This window comes from Anastrepha ludens, chromosome 6 (genome assembly GCF_028408465.1).
Source record: "Anastrepha ludens isolate Willacy chromosome 6, idAnaLude1.1, whole genome shotgun sequence".
In the NCBI taxonomy this organism is placed as follows: domain Eukaryota; kingdom Metazoa; phylum Arthropoda; class Insecta; order Diptera; family Tephritidae; genus Anastrepha; species Anastrepha ludens.
Window position 1 is genome coordinate 114,472,878 of NC_071502.1, and position 22,539 is coordinate 114,495,416.

The 22,539-nt window shown below is 35.3% G+C and overlaps 1 protein-coding gene across 12 annotated transcripts in view; it reads left to right on the forward strand.

Annotated features, from left to right (window-relative positions):
• Window positions 1-22,539, forward strand: part of LOC128868905 (protein hu-li tai shao) — a 119,075-nt gene that overhangs the window by 90,392 nt on the left and 6,144 nt on the right. For 7 of the 12 annotated variants that reach the window (XM_054111493.1, XM_054111490.1, XM_054111489.1 and 4 more), the window contains one exon: window positions 20,122-22,537. The exons of 2 other annotated variants lie outside the window; for them this stretch is intronic. In XM_054111493.1, coding sequence (XP_053967468.1) covers window positions 20,122-22,292 — 2,171 coding nt within the window. In that variant the 3' untranslated portion in view covers window positions 22,293-22,537. Of the gene's footprint in view, window positions 1-2,758; window positions 2,828-20,121; window positions 22,538-22,539 lie in introns of those variants that run through there. 3 more of the 12 variants (XM_054111499.1, XM_054111498.1, XM_054111497.1) reach the window with 2 other exon arrangements.

Here is a 22,539-nt window from a genome sequence, read left to right on the forward strand (position 1 = left end):
TTTTTTTGTTTAGAGATACATGTACTGCGAATTTGAAAGAATTCAATTTGGTGTTTTAGTTTTTCTTTGTTTTTTCAATTTTATTTATAATTTCCTTTGCTTAAATAATTCAATTTGGTTTTTTAATTTTGTTTTTAATAAGTGAATTTAATAATTTTCATTAAATAATTTATTTTGGTTTTTTTGTTTTTCTCCTAATAAGCAATATTTTTTTAAATAATTTTCTTTGCTTATATAATTCAACTTGGTTTTTTAATTTTGCTTTTAATAAATATTTCTTTTTAATAATTTTCTGCAATTAAATACTCCTTTTGACTTGCAAATTTGTTTTTAATATTTTTTTCTTAAATTTGATTTTTTCCGTTTTTTTTTTAAATTTAACAATTTTAAAGTTTTAATTGAGCATAATTTTTTGTGACATCATTTCATTGTAAAATTCAGTTTTTAATATTTTTTCTTTTTCTTTGATTTCACTAATTTATAGTTCTAAAAATTTAAATTTTTAAGACTTTTTTTAATTCATTTTTAATTTCTATGGGTTTATTACTGTGATTGCCCCAATTCTTCTAATTTTTTTCAATGAATCTAATTTTTTTAACTTAATATTTGTTAATACTCTTATTTTAAACTCGTTCATTTATTCAATTTTCAAGATAAATGTTTTAATTTGAAACATTTCTGGGCCGATAGGGCCTGCTCGATTATAATATGATTATATTTCAAGTAAATAAATAAATAAAAATTTTATTAAATGCAATTTTTTGTTAAATAATTCTTTTTTTATTGTTATTATTTTTGTATAATGTTTTTTATTATTTGTTTTTCATTAATATTTATTTTGATTATTTTATAATTTTTTTTTACTATTTTATTATTTTTTTTTTTTTTGTATTGTTATCTGTTTAATTGGTTCAATTTGTGATGATATAATTTGAAAATTTTCTGGGCCGTTAGTCTTTGTGGCTAGTTGCCTTGACTATGTAATATGTAAAATATAGTAAAAAATTTAATTTAATACATTTTTTTAATATTTGTTTTGTGTTTTAATAGTTTATTTTATTCCTTTTTTTTGATATTTTATATTATTTTTTAATATTTTATTTTATTTTTTCGCATAGAAAAATTTGAATTTTTAAAACTTTGTTATATATAAGTTTTTTTTTGGTTTTTTTGATATCCAATAAGTTTTATTACCATAAATGACAAGTTCTTCTTTAATTTTAACAAATTAAAATTTAGTTTGCCTTAATTTTTTTTACAGTTTAATTTAGTTTTTATGTTTTTATTGTTCAAGAAAATTCTTTATTTTTTTAATTTTTTATTTTTAAGTTCGAACTATTTTTTTCTTTTTAATTTAAATAAATTTTAATTTTTTAATTTAAATTTTTTTGTTTCATTTTTTAAATTTTAATTTTTAAGTTCGAACTATTTTTTTTCTTTAATTTTAACAAATTAAAATTTTGTTCATTTTAATTTCTGTTACAGTTTAATTTATTTTTATTGTTTATGTTTTTACTGTTCAAGAAAAATCGTTTAATTTTTAAGTTCGAACTATTTTTAAGAAATTAAATTTTCAATTCGAATTAATTTTAGAAAATTAAATGTTATCAAAATTTGAATTTTCAAGATTTGGCTTAATTGAAACTTTTTGATTTTATTTAATTTTTTTTAATTTTTTTTTTTTAATTTTTTTATTTCATTTAATTTTTCTTTATTTAATTTAATTTTTATTTTTAATTTTTTTTTTATTAATTTTTATTTTTAATTTTTTTTAATTAATTTTTTTTATTTTATTTTATTTTTTTTTTATTTTTTTTTCTTTTCATTTAATTTTTTTATGTAATTTTTTTTTTTTTATTTTATTTAATTTTTTTTTTTTTCATTTTTTTTTTTTATTTTATTTAAGTTTTTTTTTTCATTTTTTTTTTTTTTTTTTTTTTTTGTTTTTTATATTTTGATATATATATAAATTTTTTTTTAATTTTTTTATTTAATTTTATTTAATTTAATTTAATTTTTTTCAAGTTTTTGATACCAGCCGCCTTTTTTGTTTCTAATATTGCCAGTGTTTCCCCATTATTATTATAATTTTTTTTAATCAATCTAGCACTCCTTTTAGTATTCCTTAGGGGTTATTGAGTTCTAGGTTATCCCTTTGTTACAGTTCTGTTGTCTTCTGTTCATTGTATTAACAATTGCGTTTTGTTCCTATTTAGTGGTAGTTTAGTTTAGTCAGTGCTGCAGCTGTAAGTTTCGATAGGTGCACACAAGACACTTTTCTGACGCCTTTCATATACTTCTATTAACGGTTTTGCACATTTGAATTATGCAATTATTTATGTTAAAAAAGATCGGTGCAAAATGTATGTAATCGAAATGCTTTTGTACACTTTTTTCAGGTTATACAAAAGAAAAGAAAAAATTAAGTGCATTATTTTTACTATGCAAATATTTGAAAGAAAAAGACCAACGCACACATTGTTTGTTATATTATTTTGTTATGCATATTTTCACTAAGAATCCTTTAAGCATTCCGATTTTACTATATAATTAACAAAAACGTACGATTATCAGACACAAATTAGAAAGTTAGCTAAGATGTGACCATTAAAAACTAATCAATAATGTTTATGATACCATATTTTTTTTTATTTCTCATTTGTATATACCTATAAATTATATATTTGGTTTTATACAACAAAAAAAAATATTTCAAAGATTCAAAAAATTACTTGCATTTGTATGTATATTCTTTTAGCAACTCTTAGTTTCATAAATGGCGAACGTTCTCATACGGCTGTGAATCGCAAACCGCCTACGGGCCGAGGTAATCAAAATTTGTGCGTTTTTACTAAAACAGAAAATGGCAAACATAAAAACGCTCACACCTACTTTTTGTTGTAAAATATCCTAACCCCATGACCATAATAAATAGAATTTTATCAAATAATAACCCAACAAAATCACCAAACTTCGTTTTCCGTGCATCAATATAACTGCTGTGTTTTGTAAATACCGAACACGCGTACAGCATAGCTTTCAATATTCACTTGTATACAAAATATATTCATAGGTGGTGTCTTTAACCTGTTGAAATAAATGTCGGCGCGTTAAAAAAATTATATAAATATATTTAGTATATCTCGTATATATATAAAATATCTTCTTAAGATTCATAAACAATTTCTGGTGTACCGCCATTCCAATTCACTTTTACCTGCATATTGTAAAAATTCTCTTCTCTCTTCCTTACCACCGTTGGCACGAAAATAATATTCTATATCTATTTAGTGCCGAACCTAATTAACTACCATACATATAGATTAATTAACCTTTACTTGAAATTAGAAAGTAGAAATGTGGTGTAGTGTTTTTTCTTGTAAAAAGCATGATTCGAAACTAGTAAAAAGTACTAATCCCTTAATGCTACTCTACTAACCTACAAACATACGTATATTAAAACTCTCAAAATTCTTCAGCTCGATGGTAAATTCTATCATATTTTAGTGAAAAATAGTATTTCAACTATTTTCCGTTTATACAGAGCAAGAAATACTATACAACAAATATACAACTCAACTTAGATTATAAACTTTAAGAAAGTTGCCTTCAATGCTATCTTCTTGTCCACATACGAAACCTTTTCTCAGATAATTCTTATAGTTTGTGTTAGATTTGAGCACGAATAGTCATGATAAGTCCATAGTAATTGAAAAAGATGAAAATTTAGTGAGCCACAAAACAGTCATGAAAGTGAGCAGTTAGCCATTTTTGGGCTATTCAACTTAAAATTACAAAAAATACTGCCGTGATTTGGACATCACATTTATATTCTACGCAAAAAATCCTACAAGAATCAGGCCCAGTTTTTTTGAAACAGAAAACAATGTATCAGAATCAATGGTAGTCACATACCAATTCATTCGGTCACATACCTTTTATATTGGGTTGGGGAATAAGTTCGTAGCGTTTTTACAGAAGACTTTTATTCAAATAAAAACCAATAATTATATCATACGTTAATCAATTATATAATCGCCTTTGCTGTTTACAACCTCTTACCACCTCTTAATTTGTTGATGCCGTTCCGCCAAAATCGCCTTGTCTGGTGTTAAAGAAGTTGTTGACCCAGTTTTTAAGGACCTTTTTGTTATTGAAGGTAACGCCCTTCATATGGTTTGACAGGGAGCGGAAAAGATGAGAATCGGGCTGTGCAAGGACCGGAGAATACGGCGGATACTGAAGTATCTCCCATTCGAGCTGTTGGAGTGCGGCTTTGACGACTTCTGCAACATGGGGCCTGGCGTTGTCGTGAAGGAGTATGGTTTGACCATGTCGATCAGGTATTTTCAAGTGTTATTTTGATATTTAAAGAAAAATCTAAATGATCGGGTTTTTATTATATTATAAAGAGGAAGGTATGCCGTTAATAGTGGAAAATAACATCAGGCAAATAACCACCACGATCACGCTTTCATGAAATTTTCCATAACCGAATTGCAAAGTGGCTGCCCTATGTCCTCGATAGCCTCACGAATTCCATAGTTGAGATCTTGAATCGACCCTGGGCTGTTGGCGTAGACCTTCTATTTCACGTGGCCCAAAGAAAAAAGTCACAAGGTGTTAAATCATAAGATCTCGGTGGCCAATTGTGATTACGTCTTCGAGAGATAACACGGTCCGTAAACTTTTCCCGTAAAAGATCAATGGTTTCGTTGCTTGTGTGGCACGTAGCGCCGTCTTGTTGAAAATAAACGTTGTCCAGATCAATACCATCCAATCATCATCTCTCGATAGCGCAATCACATTTAAAATATAACTCCTGTTATTGGAAACCCCTTTAGCTGGGCAATGTAGAGCGCCTTGTTGACCGTGGTATTCTTTTCGAGCATTTCCCAGTGCACCATGCCCTCCCAGTACCACCAAACACATATCATGATCTTCTTTGGATGACGATCGGACTTGACTCTTGGTTTTCGCGTATCTCTTGGAGCCACCCACTCCTTTCTTTGCTTCAAATTGATCTATAGGCACCATTTCTCGTCTCCCGTGACGATTCGGTACAAAAAGCGCTGTTTATGACCGCGTTTGGCTCGATGACGGGCTAGATCCTGAGAAGAAATTTGAAGGCGACTTTCTTTGATTTTTTTCATTGAGCACATGTGACACCCAGGCTCCCAGTTTTTCAGTAAATCCCATTGAATGAAAGTGATTGAGAATCGTTTTATGATCACAGTTCATTTCTTCCGCTAATTCACGACTGGCCGCCAGTTTTCTTCTTCATCGAATTCAGAAGGCCGGCTGGCTGACTGTGGGACGTGTCATCGACGTCAAAGTCGGTACCTTTGAACTTTGCAAACCATTTCCGTGTTGTAGACTCGCTTATAACATCTTCTCCATACAATTACAAATGTGCCGGGCTGCTTCGGCGGCTTTTTGACTTCGATGAAATGCAAAGAAGAGCAGATGTCAAAAATGTGGATTTTTGTTTCTTGGGTATTCCATTTCCTTAAAAATAATAAAAAATTGAACTCAAAAATACAATTAACATAGTTTTGTAGAGCAAGAAGAGTTCTATTGAATGAATACTTGCCCTTTGCTAAACAGCAAACAACTCGTTGTAAAATAAAAGAAAATATAAAAACGCTATGAACTTATTCCCCGACCCAATATTTGTATCTCCCCATCAGAAAGTGATCATGTGATTATCCGCTCTCAATCAGATTGTTAGAGTATATTATATTCACAACCAAATTCCACAGCTCACTCTTACGGGTTCGCTGTTGTAGCGTTACGACTGCGGGTGCTCCGTGTAAACTCACTTAACCTGCTTGTCGCCATACAAGGGTCGCGAAACGCTATAAAGAAGTTTTTTTGAGCTACCTCACTTTCCTATAGGACTTTAAATTTGAATTAATGCAGATTAATTTTCTGCGAACTTAAAATATTGGTGCTTTATTGGATTTATCATGGCTCTTTTTATTTAGACTTCAAGACTATATCTCTTTCAGATCCTAATGCATCAATTGAAGATGTCGCTTGATTTTCTTATACAGGGTGGGCCATGTAAAATTTGCTTTTTGAATCGGCTATAAAAAAAACTAATCAATATTTTTTCAAACTTGAAACTATGAATGAAAAATAATATCGTTCAAATGACTGCCACGACTTGCTTTACAGTAGGCCATTCGATCAACCCAATTTTTAAGCACATTTTCGATTGTTTGGGCTCCAATTTCATGAATGGCAACTTCGATTTCGTGTTTTAAAGCATCAATCGTCTCTGGATGGTTCGCATAGCATTTGTCCTTAACGGCTCCCCACAAAAAATAGTCCAACGGGCTTAAATCACAGCTCCGAGGCGGCCACTTGATATCGGAATTTCGGCTGATTATTCGGTTTTCAAAAACGGTAGCCAATAGTTCGAGTGTAACTTTGGCAGTGTGACAAGTTCCACCGTCCTGTTGAAATCAAATGTCGTCCATATCATCCTCTTCAATTTTTGGAAACAACTCGTTGAGCATGTCACGGTAACGCTCGCCATTTACTCTAACTGCGGCTCCTCTCTCATTTCCGAAAAAAATGGCCTGATGATGCCGCCAGACCAAAAACCGCACCAAACAGTGACTCGTTGTGGATGCATTTGCTTCTCTACAGTAACGTGTGGATTTTCTGAGCCCCAAATCCGACAATTTTGCTTATTGACGTAGCCACCGATGTGAAAATCAGAAAAGAAGAAGACTCACCACTTTGGATTTTTCAGGTTTTCAATATTTCCCACTTTTGTTCAAGCGTATAGCGTCCCATTTCGTGAATGTCAAACCTTTAAGCAAATTATGAACACATTTGACATGTCATTTGTGTTACCATTCTCAAAAAAATAGGTGGTTCAAAAAGCAAACGCTATATGGCCCACCCTCTATATTCGTTTGAAGGTAACGTCCGAAAGTGTGAACGATGCTAATCGATTGAGCGTTTATTTCTCGATTCGATCATTAAAGTACTTACCTATACTTCCAATTTTCGACATTCTAATGGCCATCTTGTTGTGTGAGAAAATCAGGCTTGCAAGCAAGTTAAAATATTGTTTATAAATTTGAATTTTGGACTAAATAAGTGTTGCTTTAGAGGTAAAGTATTGCAAAACTAATAGAACACTTTTGCGTAATTTTTCTAGTTCTCCAAACCCAATTAAGAGTCTAATTATGTTTTAGGCTCATAAAAAATATGTTATTGAATAAAAATTTGAAAATTTTCATAACTAATTTAGTTAGCCATGGGTCTGGAAGGGATAGTCTTCAAATAAATTCAAATTCTTCTCGAGTGAAATAAATACCCACAGTAGAATTTTATGAAATGAAATGACTATAGAATTGTACCTATGTATATTCTCACTCACATTTCGCTTTTATCCAACCATTTGTTATTTTTCAATCCAATCCTTTATAGACCTAGAGGAAACCGTTAAATATTCCGAAGAAGAAGATTGTTCAAGTAGTCAGATATATGAAAAGATCGTTGAGCAATTGAATTCGCACAAAAGTTCGGCCACAAACAATATTTCGAATATGAACAACAACAGCAACAATCAATTTTTTACGCATGAAATTCACGAAGTGTATACGAATGTTGCTGCTGCTTCAGAATCGGCAAATGAACGCGCGCATCAATCAAATAAAGAGAATTTCTTTTGTGGCAATACTAACATCCAACGCAACACAGCGCTAATTGCCGAACTTAAGAAAGATATTTTATACCAACGTCAAAGGCAAAAATTACAACCGCATGAATATGAGTCAAAAGAGTGCACAAATAGGCAGGGCAATAGTAATATCAGAAATACGCGTTCGAAAAGTAGTGGTAGTGAAAAGAGTCCAGGCGGCGTTGGTGGTGACAGTGGTGGCGAGCCAGTGGGTTCACCTGTGAATGAATCTTTGGGGGGTGACACGCAACAGCGTATCAATGTCGAGTCTATAGGTTTTCGTCCCATTCATCCAATAGATCCGCGTTCGGATGTACCCGATGTTGTAACCCAACAACCGCATTTTAGCTACATCGATCCTAATAATAATGGTAATGTTGGTGGCTATCATCAAGCTGGTGCTGGGGGTGTGCATTCCCATCTTTACCATCATCACTGCCGTCACTACCATCAGCGCCAACGTCAACAGGCTAGCCCGGCAGTAGGTATTGTCTCTTTACCGCATTTCGAACAGGCTTTTGGGCATTTGTTGGATCGTTCCGCAAACAATTTGTGCGCTATCTGTTATGATAATTATGCGCCCTGCTATGAGTTAGCCTATGACAGATCACAATATCCAGGCACTACTAATTACGGTTCCATTGCCAGTACAGCAACTGACACCACCACCGAAGAAGCTGAGAATCCTTATAAGAAGTCAAATGCGTGTTGTACGCCTGCTGTTTGTGACAGTATTTTTGAGTCGTTGCGTCGACCGGCTTCAAACGAAAACAATCTCATTTTCAATATACCATTCACTACCGAATCGCCTGACACGACTACCACCGCAGAACTTAGCACGCCACGCAAAACTCGCACTGATTTGCCGCACAAGAGCAACGCTAGTGGTGGCGGCAGAAAAAATGTGCAACCACCGGCTGCACACAGTCCCTACCGCACACTCTCCCACTTCGGTTTCAATTCACCACAACGTGATCCACAGCCCGAGCATAAGCATATACCCTGTTCCACAGAGCAAAAGAAATATGTGCCCTTGCGCAAATCGATTTCCTATGAAGAGATATTTTCATCGCCGCGTTATGTTGACCTATGCGAGCACTGTTTCGAGAAGATAGTACGTCTGAAGCCCGAAATCGCGCAGCAGACACAAATGCGACTACGTAACCTATGCGAATGCAATGGCCATGAGCCTGGCGGTACCTGTGCAGGAATTGTGTATCAACCATGCTCGGACAACATTGCATATGACTATGTGGAGTATGCGAGTTCAGACACCACTGAGGAGACGCTGCCGCCGTTCTCATCACAACTCGAACCTGTCTTAGAGGTTGTAGAAGAAGTCGACGCGGATAGCGCTGAAGATGCATGCAAAACTAAGCAGGCACCAGCAACAACGATGGCACACACACTTGATCGTACGTCCTCCAATTCTAGTTTCATTGAGAAGATTATGCGACTTAACTATTCCGAGGAGTCGGCGGACTGGAACTTTGCACCTGCGCCACACAAAGTGGCGGGCAGTACCAATCTCACTTTGGAACTAGAACGCGCCTTCATGGAGAAAAGCCAACAAGAGCAGCAACAGTCTCAAGAGGGAAGAGACTACGATTTGAAAATGGTAACAAAACACTATAATACAGAGAATCAAGCTGAGTTGGACGAGCTAAATAGAATGAGCGCTGTGACAGCAGGTGTGAATGTGGAAGGCGAATCGTCGGATTCACCGCGTCCTCTATCTATCACAGAAATTTGGGAATTTATGCAGTTGCAAGATGAATCTGATGAATCACAGCAACAACAGTTCGCTGGTATCGATACAGCAGATTCATATTCACAATCTGCGACAGCCAATATTCCCCGCAGTGGTTCCATTTGTTTATACTACGAACACGCGCGAGAGAGCAACATCAATAAAACGACTGAAACTGCAATTACATTTAAGGAAAATACTCCGCAACAATATGACGGCAACGTCCCATGCAAGGTATCCGGCGCAACCGTAACATCGTCTGCCGCAGCATCTGATGATTCGGCAAAACAAAAACGACGCCGCTCCTTGATGACGCGCGAGGAACGTAGTCGTCGCAAACTCATCTTCCAGGAGTTATGGGAAGATCACATCTACTTTCTTGATGGTAAAGAATTGAATGCATTGAGCGATACTGAATCAGCAATTGATGGGCAGCAAGAGCAAAACGTAGCTTGTGTACAAACAATGGACCGAATTGGTGTCGATAGCGATGCTGTCAGTGCTGGTGTGGAACAAGCTGTTACGGAGGAGCTTGCCGAGCGCAATGAGTTAATAGTTGTGCAGACGGAAGAACACAATTTACTGGCCGGTGTGGCACCGATGTCCGTACCAAGCACCGTACCCAAGCTACTTGAAGCTGAAGTATTTAACACTCGTAGTATTATACTAAAGAATTGTTCTAGCAATACTGCATTGAGAATGAGTAACGATTGTCCTGATGACCTGGACAAGACCACCCAATCGGAGACACTATTGAAATTGCAACCTACCGAAGTAAAACGTTTTTCACTTAATAATCTAATAAATACTCAGAGAGAATGTGAAGTGGTGCGGACTCCAACATCTCAGATAGAGGCGTCGGAAACTGTAGACGATGAAGCTTCTTTTTATTACGAACTTCAACCACGCACTGATGATGGCGAAAAATGTGAAATTTCCTCCACACCAACGCATAAAGTGCCCACTCCGGAATCTAAAAAGTGGGAAAGTTCAGCTGCAGCTACCCAAAATATGTCCGATGCAGTTCAATTTTCGGTCAACAAAGAACGATTCGAAAAGTTAGTGAAACCCAAAATTTTTCAAGTAACAACTACACCTATTGAAGCAGCACATTTCACACCTTCCCTCCAAGGAGACAGATTAGAAGAAGTTTATGCAGTTGAAGACGATCCATCGCTCGAATCAACACTACTAAAAGGCTCCCACAAGGCCAAAGAAGCACTGCCAGTCAAATTGGCACCCGAGAGTTCATTACATTGTAAATCCAAAAGGTCTCTTACAGAAACCTCCGATGAAAAACGTTCAACATCTGCATTAGCAGCTCAAAAAACAAAAGTTTTCAGAAAGTCTTTTGTAGAAACTTCTCCTATGCCTTACTTTAAAGCAAAAAAGATTCCACCTAAATCAATTCTGGGAGTTGAGTCTGACAGGCCGCCGACACCTAAGCCGCCAACAACCAACTTAAAATACCGAAAACTGTCAACTCCTGAACCCCAATCCACCATTCTTGAGTTTGAAACAAAGTTAGCACATAAATACGCGCGCCTGGTTGAAGAGAGCGCTTCAGAAAGTGATAGCAATCAATCGGCGCGCACATACAATGTCCCCACCTTACAGGAGGATGCATTTTTTCGTGAATATCAGTTGGACAACACTGTTACTGTCGCTACTGCTGATCGAATGGATATCGAAGATGACGAAAAACATCTCAGTACAAATGGGGCAAATGTAGAAGGAGCCAATGCAATGGAACACTGCATAGTTACATGTGCAGAGACTGAATCTAATATAATTGAAATAGATAAAAGCCCATTTCTTAGGCTTGAAAACAATACTGCTGCAGCGGGGCAAACCCAAAACAAATCAGAACTGGAAGTTGCAGAAATTTTAGTCAATGAGCTCAGTACAAAAAAACTGGAGCGTGCAAAAGCCGGAATGGCACTACCTATTGACGAACAAAAAATGAAGTCGGATCACGACTCGGGCGTTGGAAACATTCCGCATGTAGCGCGCGTTGCTCAGCTAACAACTGAAGCACTAAAAGAGCCTCCAAGTAAGGTATATGTCGCACCAAGAATAGCAAAGCGGCCACGAAGAAAGACAAATGTGCTAGCCAAATCGACCAGCCAGGTAGCTTCAACATCTCTTCAAGCAGCACAACATACAGCGGAAGAGCTAAAGTTGATGTACGAACCCAAGCTCGCTGCCAAGTATGTGCTCTTCAAACAGGATTTTCCTTCGAAAACTTCGACGGCACATGCAGTCGAGCGGAGCAGAAATGCCGAAGATTGCGTGAACGCATTTGATAGAGGCGAAATGGAATTCGCTGAGTTACTAGAATCCGAGGAACATGAAGATCTCACCAAGTTGAGCGAAGAATTCGAAGAACTATTGCTAAACGTTGAAAATTTGCAGCTGCAACCGCAAACGCGTGAGGTTGGCGGTGCAGAGCCACATGTAGTTGAAGTGGATGAAGTAAATGATTACGAAAAAATCATAAACGAAGCTGACAGTCATTTAAATGTAATGGAACAAAAAATCTTACGCAAAATCAGAGAGAATCAGTTGAATAAGAGTGATGAAATTTTTGGTAAAATCGAAGCCACCATACGTAATAAAATGACATCTTCACAGATTGAAATGCTGATCAAGGAACAGTCACTACTAAATGAGGCTGATAACAGCCTTGATGAATCAAAAATCTTACACAACACTTTCACTGCATCAACTCCAGAGCGGATTTTGTCTGCACACAGTACCTTTGGTGAGTCGGGTGGTGATAGTTTTGTGCGGGAGCAGATTTCTGGTATACCTGAAACCGGTACGGAAGAAGCAGTGACCGAATTGGAGCCAAGTAGCAATAGCATAGGTATAGTGAATGCAAATGAATCTTCCACTCTAACACCACAAAGTTCGCGCGACTACAGCCGCAAATTGTCGGGCTCGAACTCTACACGAGGCGAGTTTTCGCCGAAGGCGCCATCCTTAGTAACTATAAAATTACGGCGTTCGCGCTCACTAACACCGTCTACCGGAAATTGTGAGCTTTCGTCCCCACCACCTAAACTAAATAAGACTACAACACCACCCCAGGAAGTTCGCAAGTCTTTGCAGGCGCGCGACTCTAAAGCTACTCATACGGATGGCGGCTCAACGTCTAAGGTAGGTGCACGTACCTTAAGCAGATGGCCCCGAGCTAGCAGCTCTACGCCGGAAATGAAGCCGTCCAAACGTAATTTTATATTAGAAAATATACGCAATGCTTCCTTACCGCGACACAGTGGGGTTAGTGGTAATGTTGGTCCAGGTAGCAGTGTCAAACGTTTACAGGGCAATGCACAGGCGATATTTTGCCATAATCCCTTCGAATCAGTAAAGGCATCTGGCAGTTTTGGCAAAATATTGATGAGCAATATGTCCAACAGCAGTTTTGCCAGCTCCTCGACTACCTCATCCAGTCGCACGCTTACCAAAAGCAATAGCCAAGCAAACAAAACAGGCAAACAACTGAGTCCACGTAATTCGTCGAGTGGTGTTTATACCTTCCAATCGAAATTGGTACGTGGCTCGCCACGCTTCTGGGTGAGTCTCACACAACCAACCGCCAAAAAGTTACAAGCACAGAAGCGACGAAGGCGCTCACAGACGCATAATCATCATCGAACGATGCGTATTGAGCCAAACGATTCTACAAGTAGTTTGCGCGAGTATGCGGAGTGGATCGACAATGAGCAAGAGGAACAGTTGGAGGAAGAGGAGGAGGAGGAGGAGGGTGAAAGCGAGGAGCTATATGAGTATTTTGAGAAGAAGAGTACTATGAAAAACGAGACGGTAGAAGAGGTAGCAGGGATGGACTTGGGTGCCATAGGGCCACAAGAAATGTCTAATGAAATTGATACCAGTGTTGATGCTGCCGATGGGATTAGTGGTGTGGAACATGAGATTGCCGCTCTGGGCAAGGAAATACAGCAGCTCCAGCCGCGTCTCGACAACTACAAGCGCAAAATGAGCGATTTCGGCGATCATGTTGCCAAGTGTACGCGTCATATGGACGATTGTATTACAGTACAGGGTGACATTGCCGAAGAGCGGCGTCAGCTGCGCGAACAAATGGCTTTGCAACAGTATGCGGAGCAAATTATGTGCCAAGTGCAAACGTATTCGCTCTCTGAGACAGAGGATTAGGGTGTGATTAGTTTTAGGGACATTGGCGGGAAAAGAAGAAGAACGTGAGGTTTTGTGTGTAGAGCTTGGACAGTTTTTAGTGTAAATTTTTCATTCACACTATTGGAATAATTTTTGAATTTAATTTTCAGTTTTTTCTTCCTTTTTTTTGTTTTGTTTCCAAATTTTACTTCGCAACATTTGAGATTACAAATAGTGGTCGAGTTGAATTAAAAAAATGTTCAAATTAAAATTTAATTAAAAAGGTTTTTTAAATTCTAGTTCATGTGAAGACATGCGTTTTTTTATTTCATTTACCTATTTTTCTAAATAAAAATTAATGTTAAATCAAAAATAATTTTCGAAATTTATAATAATATTAATTTTCAAATGATAAATATTTTTTTTTTTTTTTCAAATAAGAAATGCATTTTTTTCTTCAAATTAGAAATAGTTTTTTTTCTTCATATCAGAAATAATTAAATTTTTTTTTTCAAATTTCAAATTAGAAATAGTTTTTTTTTTGAAATTTATTTTTATTTGTTCATTAGTTATTTTGCTTTAAAAATACTTACAACTCGAAAGTTTAACTTTTTTCATTTTCTCAAAAATTAAACAGAAATCTCAATTTTTTTTATTTAATTTTAATTCCAAAATCTTTGTGTAAAATATAAGCTGAATTTTTTGTATTTCACTGCGCTTTCAAAGCAGAAATATAATATTGTGTTCGATTAACCTCTTAAAATATTTTTTTGCCATATTGTTTATTCATTAAACTTTTAATTTATTTATCAAAAAAATTATTTTACCACTAAAAAATTTGAATGTTTTAAATGAAATAGAGAAAAAGACATTGAACATTTTTTTTATACATATAAATTACATACATTTTTTTTATTTTAGAACATTTTGAGCAATTTTTTAATTTAATTATTTTATAATGTGTTTTTTTTTAATTTAATTATTTTATAATTTTTTTTTAATTTAATTATTTTATACATTTGTTGTGTTTTTGTTTTATTTTTTTATTTTTTTTTTTTTTTTGTATTTCTTTAATATAGCTTTTTTTAATTTGAAGAATTTTTTTTGTTTAAAACAATTACAAATAGTGAAAATTTAAATATTAAAAAAAAATAGTTGTAGATTTTTTTCTTAGAACATATAATTTTGGATAAAATGCATTTTTATGGTTTTAATATATATTTTTTTTATTTTTTTAATATTTTGTTAACAGCAAATTAAGATTTTTTTTCATCTAAGAGAATTAAAAATAGTCAAAATTTCAATAATTAAAAAATAAATAATTGTAGAAATTTTTTGTTTAATTTTAGAACATTATCGATAATTGTTTTGTTTCATTTTTTTATAGTTTGTTTTCATTTAATTTTTAAATTTTTTATTTTTTTAATCTTTTTGTTTTCAGTTTTGTTTTTATTTTTGAATATTTTCTTATTTTTAATTTTTAATATTTTTTTTAATTTTTTTAAATTTTTTTTATTTTTTTAATATTGTTTTTTTTAATTTAAAGAATTTTGAGTTCATTTAATTAAGAGAATTGCAAATAAATAGAATAAATTAAAATAATTAAAAATTAAATAATTATAGATTATTTGTTTGTTTTAGAACATTTTATACAATTGTTGTATTTAATTGTTTTTTTTTTCAATTTTTTTTTTAATTGTTTTGAGTTTTTTTTTTTAATTTTTGCTAGTTTGTTTTTAAGTTTTTATATTTTTTTTATTTTATTTTTTATTTTTTTTATTTATTTTTTTTTATTTGAAGATTTTTTTTGTTTTTTTTTTTTATTTGAAATCTTTCTTTATGAGAATTAAAAATAGAATAAATTAAAGTAATTAAAAAATAAATAAAGAATATAAAAAAAATAGTAATAGGCCGTCCTCATCAAAATTTCTCTCCACAATTGTCCCGCCAAATGCCGTCAAGTATCATCTGTCAGCGACTGAATTGTGCACTCTTTCCCAAGTCTTAGTTTTTTTCTGCTTCATTCATTTCGTATGATTTTTATTGTATTCTTTTAAAGCATTTTCTTGTTAAAAAGCAATATTTTATATCAACCGGATTGTTTTATCAAATATTTCTTGTTCTCTAAACATCAACACCTATTTCTTATAGATATTTTTTTAATTTTTAATACAAAGCATCGAAAAATTATTATAATTCAAATTAGCACATGTGGAAACACGTACTATTTTTTATGTATTGCACAACTAAATCTGTAAACATCCAAAGAAAATTCTAAAAACAAAAAATCATTTAAACCTTTTTTAATTGTTTCAATCCGTTTGTATTTAATATATGTATTTATGTATGTATGAAAATTAATTGCACACATGTATGTATTTGTAAAATGGTTTTGGGTGTCTTTATTCCTACACATGTATGTGTATGTATGCGTACCTATGCACATGTCTGCTTATATTCCTCATTGTTTCTGTAAATGCATTAGAAGAAGCAGTACTTTTGTGGGGCGTTATCACTTTACGTTTGTATGTGTGTAAATACATTGCTCCATATTTATCTAAATATTCTTGTTTGCTTATGATGAATATTCATTAAATATTTATTATTTTTTGCTTTTATTAATTTTGCTGAATTATTTTTCGGTTTAACTAACTTTTTGTTATATTAATAATTTTCTGCTCATGAGAAAATATGTATGTGGAAATTGATGCTTACATTGCTACAAAAATACTAAAATCTATTTAAACCCTTAAAATGGAAATGTGTAATTTTTTCTGAATAGGTCATTTCAAAATAATTTTTGTACTTTATCACTTACACCATTTATAATAAAAATTTCATTAACTGAAATCTTATAGTTTTTTTTACATACTTAGTTTTAATTTATAATATAAGTATTTTTTAACGAAATTTTTTTATGTAAATAACGTCGTCGTTTAAGTAGTTTATAGACTGAATTAACTAAGTCAAATATGTTTTATATGAAAGCCGGAATATTTTCGCAATAATCCAAACGTAGTTTTTAAGTAATATTTAAGTTTGTACTTAATAAATTTTAATGTTGGAGTTACACAAAAACACTTGCAGAGAGCATCACTCACTCCGCCGTATACGAGTGCACTCCTCTCCTTTTACGACGCTGTAAATGTACCCAATTTACGAAAAAAATTGAGTAGAAAAATGGGAACGTCGTGTAGAGTATCTGAATACACTTTTTGAAAAAATTTGATACCCACAAGTTCATGTTTCTGTTAAAGCCATGATGGAAAGAATAATGAGATGGCGCCTATCGTGGTACCGTTACTTTATTCTCAGCGTCGTTTTAGCACCAGTACAGCCCGATTACCACCATTTTCGTAACTTGGTTTAGGATTTTTTGTTGTTGTTTAGTCTCGGAGTCTTAGTTCTTTCTTCATGACATTTTTCTAGCCTGTTCTAATTAAAAGTAATGTTTATAATTTTGTAAAATATAAATTTTTTTAAATTAGTTCAATAATTCACTCAGTTTTATTTAGCTTTATTTTCTTTTAACATCTGGTCGCATTGCCCGCGATTACAGTTGTTGTTGGCCTTCTTCTGCTTTCAGCAGTCAAATCTCTCTCTCGCTACTGCAGTGTTGCCTAGTTTTGTAAAATGCCGTTATAGTTTCTTCAGTAGTATTCTGTTGCTTATTTTTACTATGAATACACCTCTTGAGGCCCTATGTCCCACTAAGGATTGAGAACCGGAAGAAACGATTACACCTCTATGGTTTTAATTCGTATTCAGTAAATTCAAATGCTTTTTAGAATGTGTAAAAAGGTTTTCAATGTTAAGACCAGTTGAGAAAGGGGCATTTAATATTCTTGCATAACCTTAAAAGGAGCAAAAAATTAAATTTACACTTTCCAAATATCAAATTTTATTACCAACCAACAAATTGTCATTAATCATTAATGTCAAATCTTCTCAGAGTGACCTTTTTAAACATTCTTTTGTTTAATAGTCAAGTTTTTTTTTTTAAACTTATAGTTTCGGTAGCTTTAAATTAAAAGTAAGGAACAAGCACCAATTTAAAAATTTTCGCATTTTGATATATTATATAAACGAGCACTAAATTTATTGCGAAGAGCAAATGGTTGGCAACACTGCACAACTCGGCCAATGTGATGTCACGCACTCTCTGATGTGCGCATTCTTGTTTCTATCATTCTTGTGTTGAAGCATTATTTTGTTTTGACAGTTGCCACTATTCAATGGCTGCATTTCATTTCAATAAGAAAATCTACAATTCACTAAAATTAGTTCGATTACGCTCGTCAATTAAAACCCACATGCAACAGAGATATCGAAATATGTTAACTATCAACTTTTTGCTGTTTTGTCGGTATGAATGTCATTTACTGTAAAAAAAAGTACCAGGGAGAAAAATTTCACTATATTCAGTAATTGCCCCATTTAACACCTTGACCTATTTTCTGCCAAGTTGTTGCAAAGATAAAGTTTATACAAACAAACAGAAACCATTGAAGCTTCAAAAGATAAGATTAAGTCTAAATGTCATAGAAAATTTTACCAAAAGAATGCACAGTGTTGGGTTAGGTCGAAGTGGTTGTCCTGTGGGACATACTCAGGTTCATAGCTTATTTCGGAACTTGTTCCTATCTATCCTAAAACCAGTGTGAGCTTTTCAATCCATCCTTAGGACGTGCCTACCTATTAGGCAGTGCCCCGTTATAATGGAAATCAGTGTGCTCAGATTGTGCTTATTTTGGCTTAGCAGAGATTCTGTGCGTTTAGCATTGAGAGTCCGTCGCAATTGTGGGGCGATTCTGCAGGTGGTTTCATTACGCCATCTTTCGTTCGCTGTTCTTACGATTTCTTCAAGGATAAGAAGTATACATGCTTGTAAGGGTATGCCTATGTCATTGTCTATGTACTCATCGGTCAATTTGGTGCCGCATCTCGCTGGTTCGTCGGCTCTGCAGTGGACAGTGGACTGTGTTAACACGACGGACATTTGGAAAATATACTTGTATTTACCGATGAAGTGTACAACTTCTTCTAAATACTTAATATAATAAACCATGTTAATAAAGAGTTTAGGAATTCCTATTTAAATGATGCATTTAATTTGAATTTGAGACAGAGTTACAGATAACTAGATAATTCTTCTGATGTCTAGGGCATTATGCATTTATTTCACCTACAACCATTCGACGCCATCCCAGCTTGACTGAACTTATCTAAAGCTCGTTGCCTGATAAGCAAAGTGTAATTAGATTCCACATTTGCCGATTATTTGACCTGTCGTTAAGTTATCAAAATTTATTTTTAATTGCATACCCGATGTATATATTTACACTTGGATTGCGTACCAGACCAGTTTGGAAGAAGTTAGAGTATTCAATACAGACCTCAAACTATCCCACTACAGACACACACACTCTCGCCTTTCTACCTATTTTCTGTACAAATTATTTCTGAAGATTGTGGCATACTCCCCAAGTGAAAAATAAAACCTTATTCGTCAGTTAAAAGCCTTAGAGCTTATAATGCCGCCCAAAGACGCTATATGGCTTCAGCCATGGCAAATAAATTGTCGATTTACAGCTGAATTGTCTTCGCGAACGCTGAAATGTTGTTAGCAGCGAGCTGCTGCTGTTGTTGTTGTAGCAGCATAAACATCCTCCATACATATACGGGGAATGCTGCTGAAGTGACAGTACTTGGCCAGATATATATCCGGGTCGTTCCGGTTACATAGAACCGACTGTCGTGGGAACGTAGGAACTACTGCTCGAACCTAACGCCAAAATTGCGTTTCTTACATGTTCCATGAAAATTTAGGTGGTGAGAGGAAAGTCTGAAATCCCAATTCCTTGATCTACCACCGGAATGGGGGTATTTACAGTAAGTATTCTGTTATCCTTTTAACATTTTTTCCGTGGCGCACAATTGTGTGGAAAATCTGGGTCTTAAAACCAGAATAAATCTCTTTGTAATCTAACTATAGCCGGCTGCTGTTTACATCTGCTTTCTCCCGATGAACTGCCTTCCTGGGATTTTTATAAACTGAAGCTTATAATTTCTTTAGCGTTCATCAGATTTATTCTACTTTATCTTGACTCGTTTTTACGCTCCATAATTAAAGGATCGACAATAACCTGCGCCCTCTTATTTCCGCGCATTGAGCAATTAGAATCCTTCTTTTCAGTATTTAAGCATCAGGAGTAAGAGAGGATTTATAATAAAATAAATTGTTTAGTTCTTCAGAAGCAGGGAAAACGTATCTTAACTTTTTAAGAAGGGCATAAGCCGGCGCTAATAGAAATTCACAACAAATACTCTTCGAATTAACCAAAAAAATCCCTTGAAAATTTTAGTCTATATTCATACTTCGTATCGTGAACGTATCCCTTAGTTTTGTGTGTAATTATTGTTCGTCTGTCGTCCTTGTCTCGTCAGCGTGTTGCGTGTGCCCGATGTATTGCCTATCGTGTCTTGTATATACAACCATATACCATTTCTCATACCATTACAGCCGGTTACCACAAACAAAACACCTCACCAAATTCATCATCGATAACACAAATTCATAAAAATTATACACATCAATTATATGAAACTTTCTTACCACATAAATATTCTCTAAACAACAACGAGATAACAAATAATTACGAAAAGCTAGTAAATGTTGCCGAAAAATATGCTTTTTTGTATAAGCCAACGATGGTAAACTTAGCTCAGACTCTTGCAAGCCAGGAGTTAGTGGTGTTCAATGTTTGGATGATTCATAAAATTGAAATATTTCCACACTACACATATCCACTGCCAGATGGTGGAGGCAAATTACAGCTGAACTTCAATGCGAACGACTCCTTGGAACAAAGTGAGCGTCACCCTGGGGATAGACAGAATCAAATCGCAGCGATGGACAGCCAGCTAACAAGCGCAATTCAATGTAGCCATCAAACCTCCAGCCTCTCATCATCTTTTCCTACCAGGAGCACCAGAGCATCACCCTATCGCACCTGTTCGCATTATGGTTTTAATTATCCAATGACTTATCAACCTAATATCACCATACATCCAGCCCATCTACTCACCGCCGTACAGCTACAGCGTGAAAAGGTAATCGCTTTCATTAAATCGACTGCAATTAGTTTAAATACTGGTTATTTTCAACCACGTGAACATTACGCGCTTCTACAGCCGCGTGCACCACGATTGAAGTCTTGCGAAACGCTATTGGTATCTGTTAGTAAGCAGAGAGCAGGAGCAGAGCATGTAACAATACATAACGACGAAGACCCACAAAATATCGATTCCAATGGCTCATATATTTCGGTGAAAGAAATAAAATTGGAGCCTACTAAATGCCGGCGCAGCAGCAAGATGGTGAGCGATCATGAATGCGATAGTGTAGTAGGCGATTCTCAACGATCGCTGCATGAACGAGAGCTGCACACACCACAGTTGCTGACACATGACCACCATCAACAGGACTCACTCTCCGAGCAGTTTTCATCGTTGCTTTCCATCGGCGGCACTTCCTATCCAGCTGGCTCGCATAGCCATACCGCCGATCTTGCGCACGATCATGAAGAGGATCACGAACAGGAGAGCATTCATCAGCAGCACTATGACGATTCGGGTGATAATAATAGTTCGATATTTACGCGGCCAACATCAACCACACAACGCGCCTCATACGTATTACGTGATTTTTTACCCGCACATGCACAGGCACAAGCTCAAGCACTTGATGCGCCTGAGCATAAGCCCGAATCAGAGCAGGAACTACATCACACAGACACCACGAATTTTGTAACGTCCACACCAATGGCGCGCCAATTACTCAATATGCGCGACGGTGGTGAGGAGGAATCGGATGATGCTCAGCTTCACGCACATCATTCACACAAACAAATCAAATTGACGTTAAATTCAAAGGCAAAATCCGTTGCACTAAAGCGCCGCTGTTCGTATTCCCCGCAAGAGGCCGCTGGTAGCGTTGGTCCACCGCACGATCGCTATCGTCATGTGACTGCTTCGCTATCGGAAGCGGGCTCTTCCTCGCCTACGTCGTCGTTACGCTCTCTGGAGATACATATCAATATCAATGTTAAGAATTCGGATTGTGCGCGCACTTTACAAACTCATGAGGCCGAATTCCGTCGCAAGTTGGAACGCATCATTGACGAAGAAATTAACTTAATTGCACAGCAATTGAGCGGCAGTGCTCAGTCCACCGCCACCAACAATAATATGGGAGCAGTGCATAATGAGCCCACCGAAATGACCACAGCCGGCACGCGCCATCTGCTGCAGCACACCACACTCGCGGAAACTTGGAACGATTTGCGCTTTGCTGGTAATCATCTGGCAACTGGGCAGCAGCGCTGTAAGTCGTCGAAGAGCACACAATTGCAATCTAAATCAAAACAGCATCAGACGAAACCACCACCTCCTTCCGCTACTGTCACCGCAGCCTCTTCCTGCTGCGCTGAAGCCGATTCCACTGCAGCTGATACACCACCGCCGGATCAGCATCGTCAGCTGATTGCTGTGCTCGAACAGGAGTTGGAGAGTCTGTTGAATGGCATCATTTGCGCCAATGCGTTGCACAATCACGCGGTCATGTGCGATTGCAAAATGAAGGTGGCGCAAATTTCAGAGGAGCTGCGTGCTTCGCTTAGTGCGAGCAAATAAAGCGCCATAGAGGAGCGAAGTGAAGTTTTTTGTTTTGTTTTTGAAAATAATCACAGCTTAAAAAGCTGTATTCTGAATTAAATAGTGTATATTTTTTATAATTAAAGGGTATTTCTTATGTTCCACTTTATGCGTAAATACAAAATAAGGGTATTTAGCGAATTTAATTCATCCATTTATGTTAAATATTGCATTTCTTAATTAGCTACGTTAATTTTCACTTTCACTGCTTTTCTTGTATTTGTTT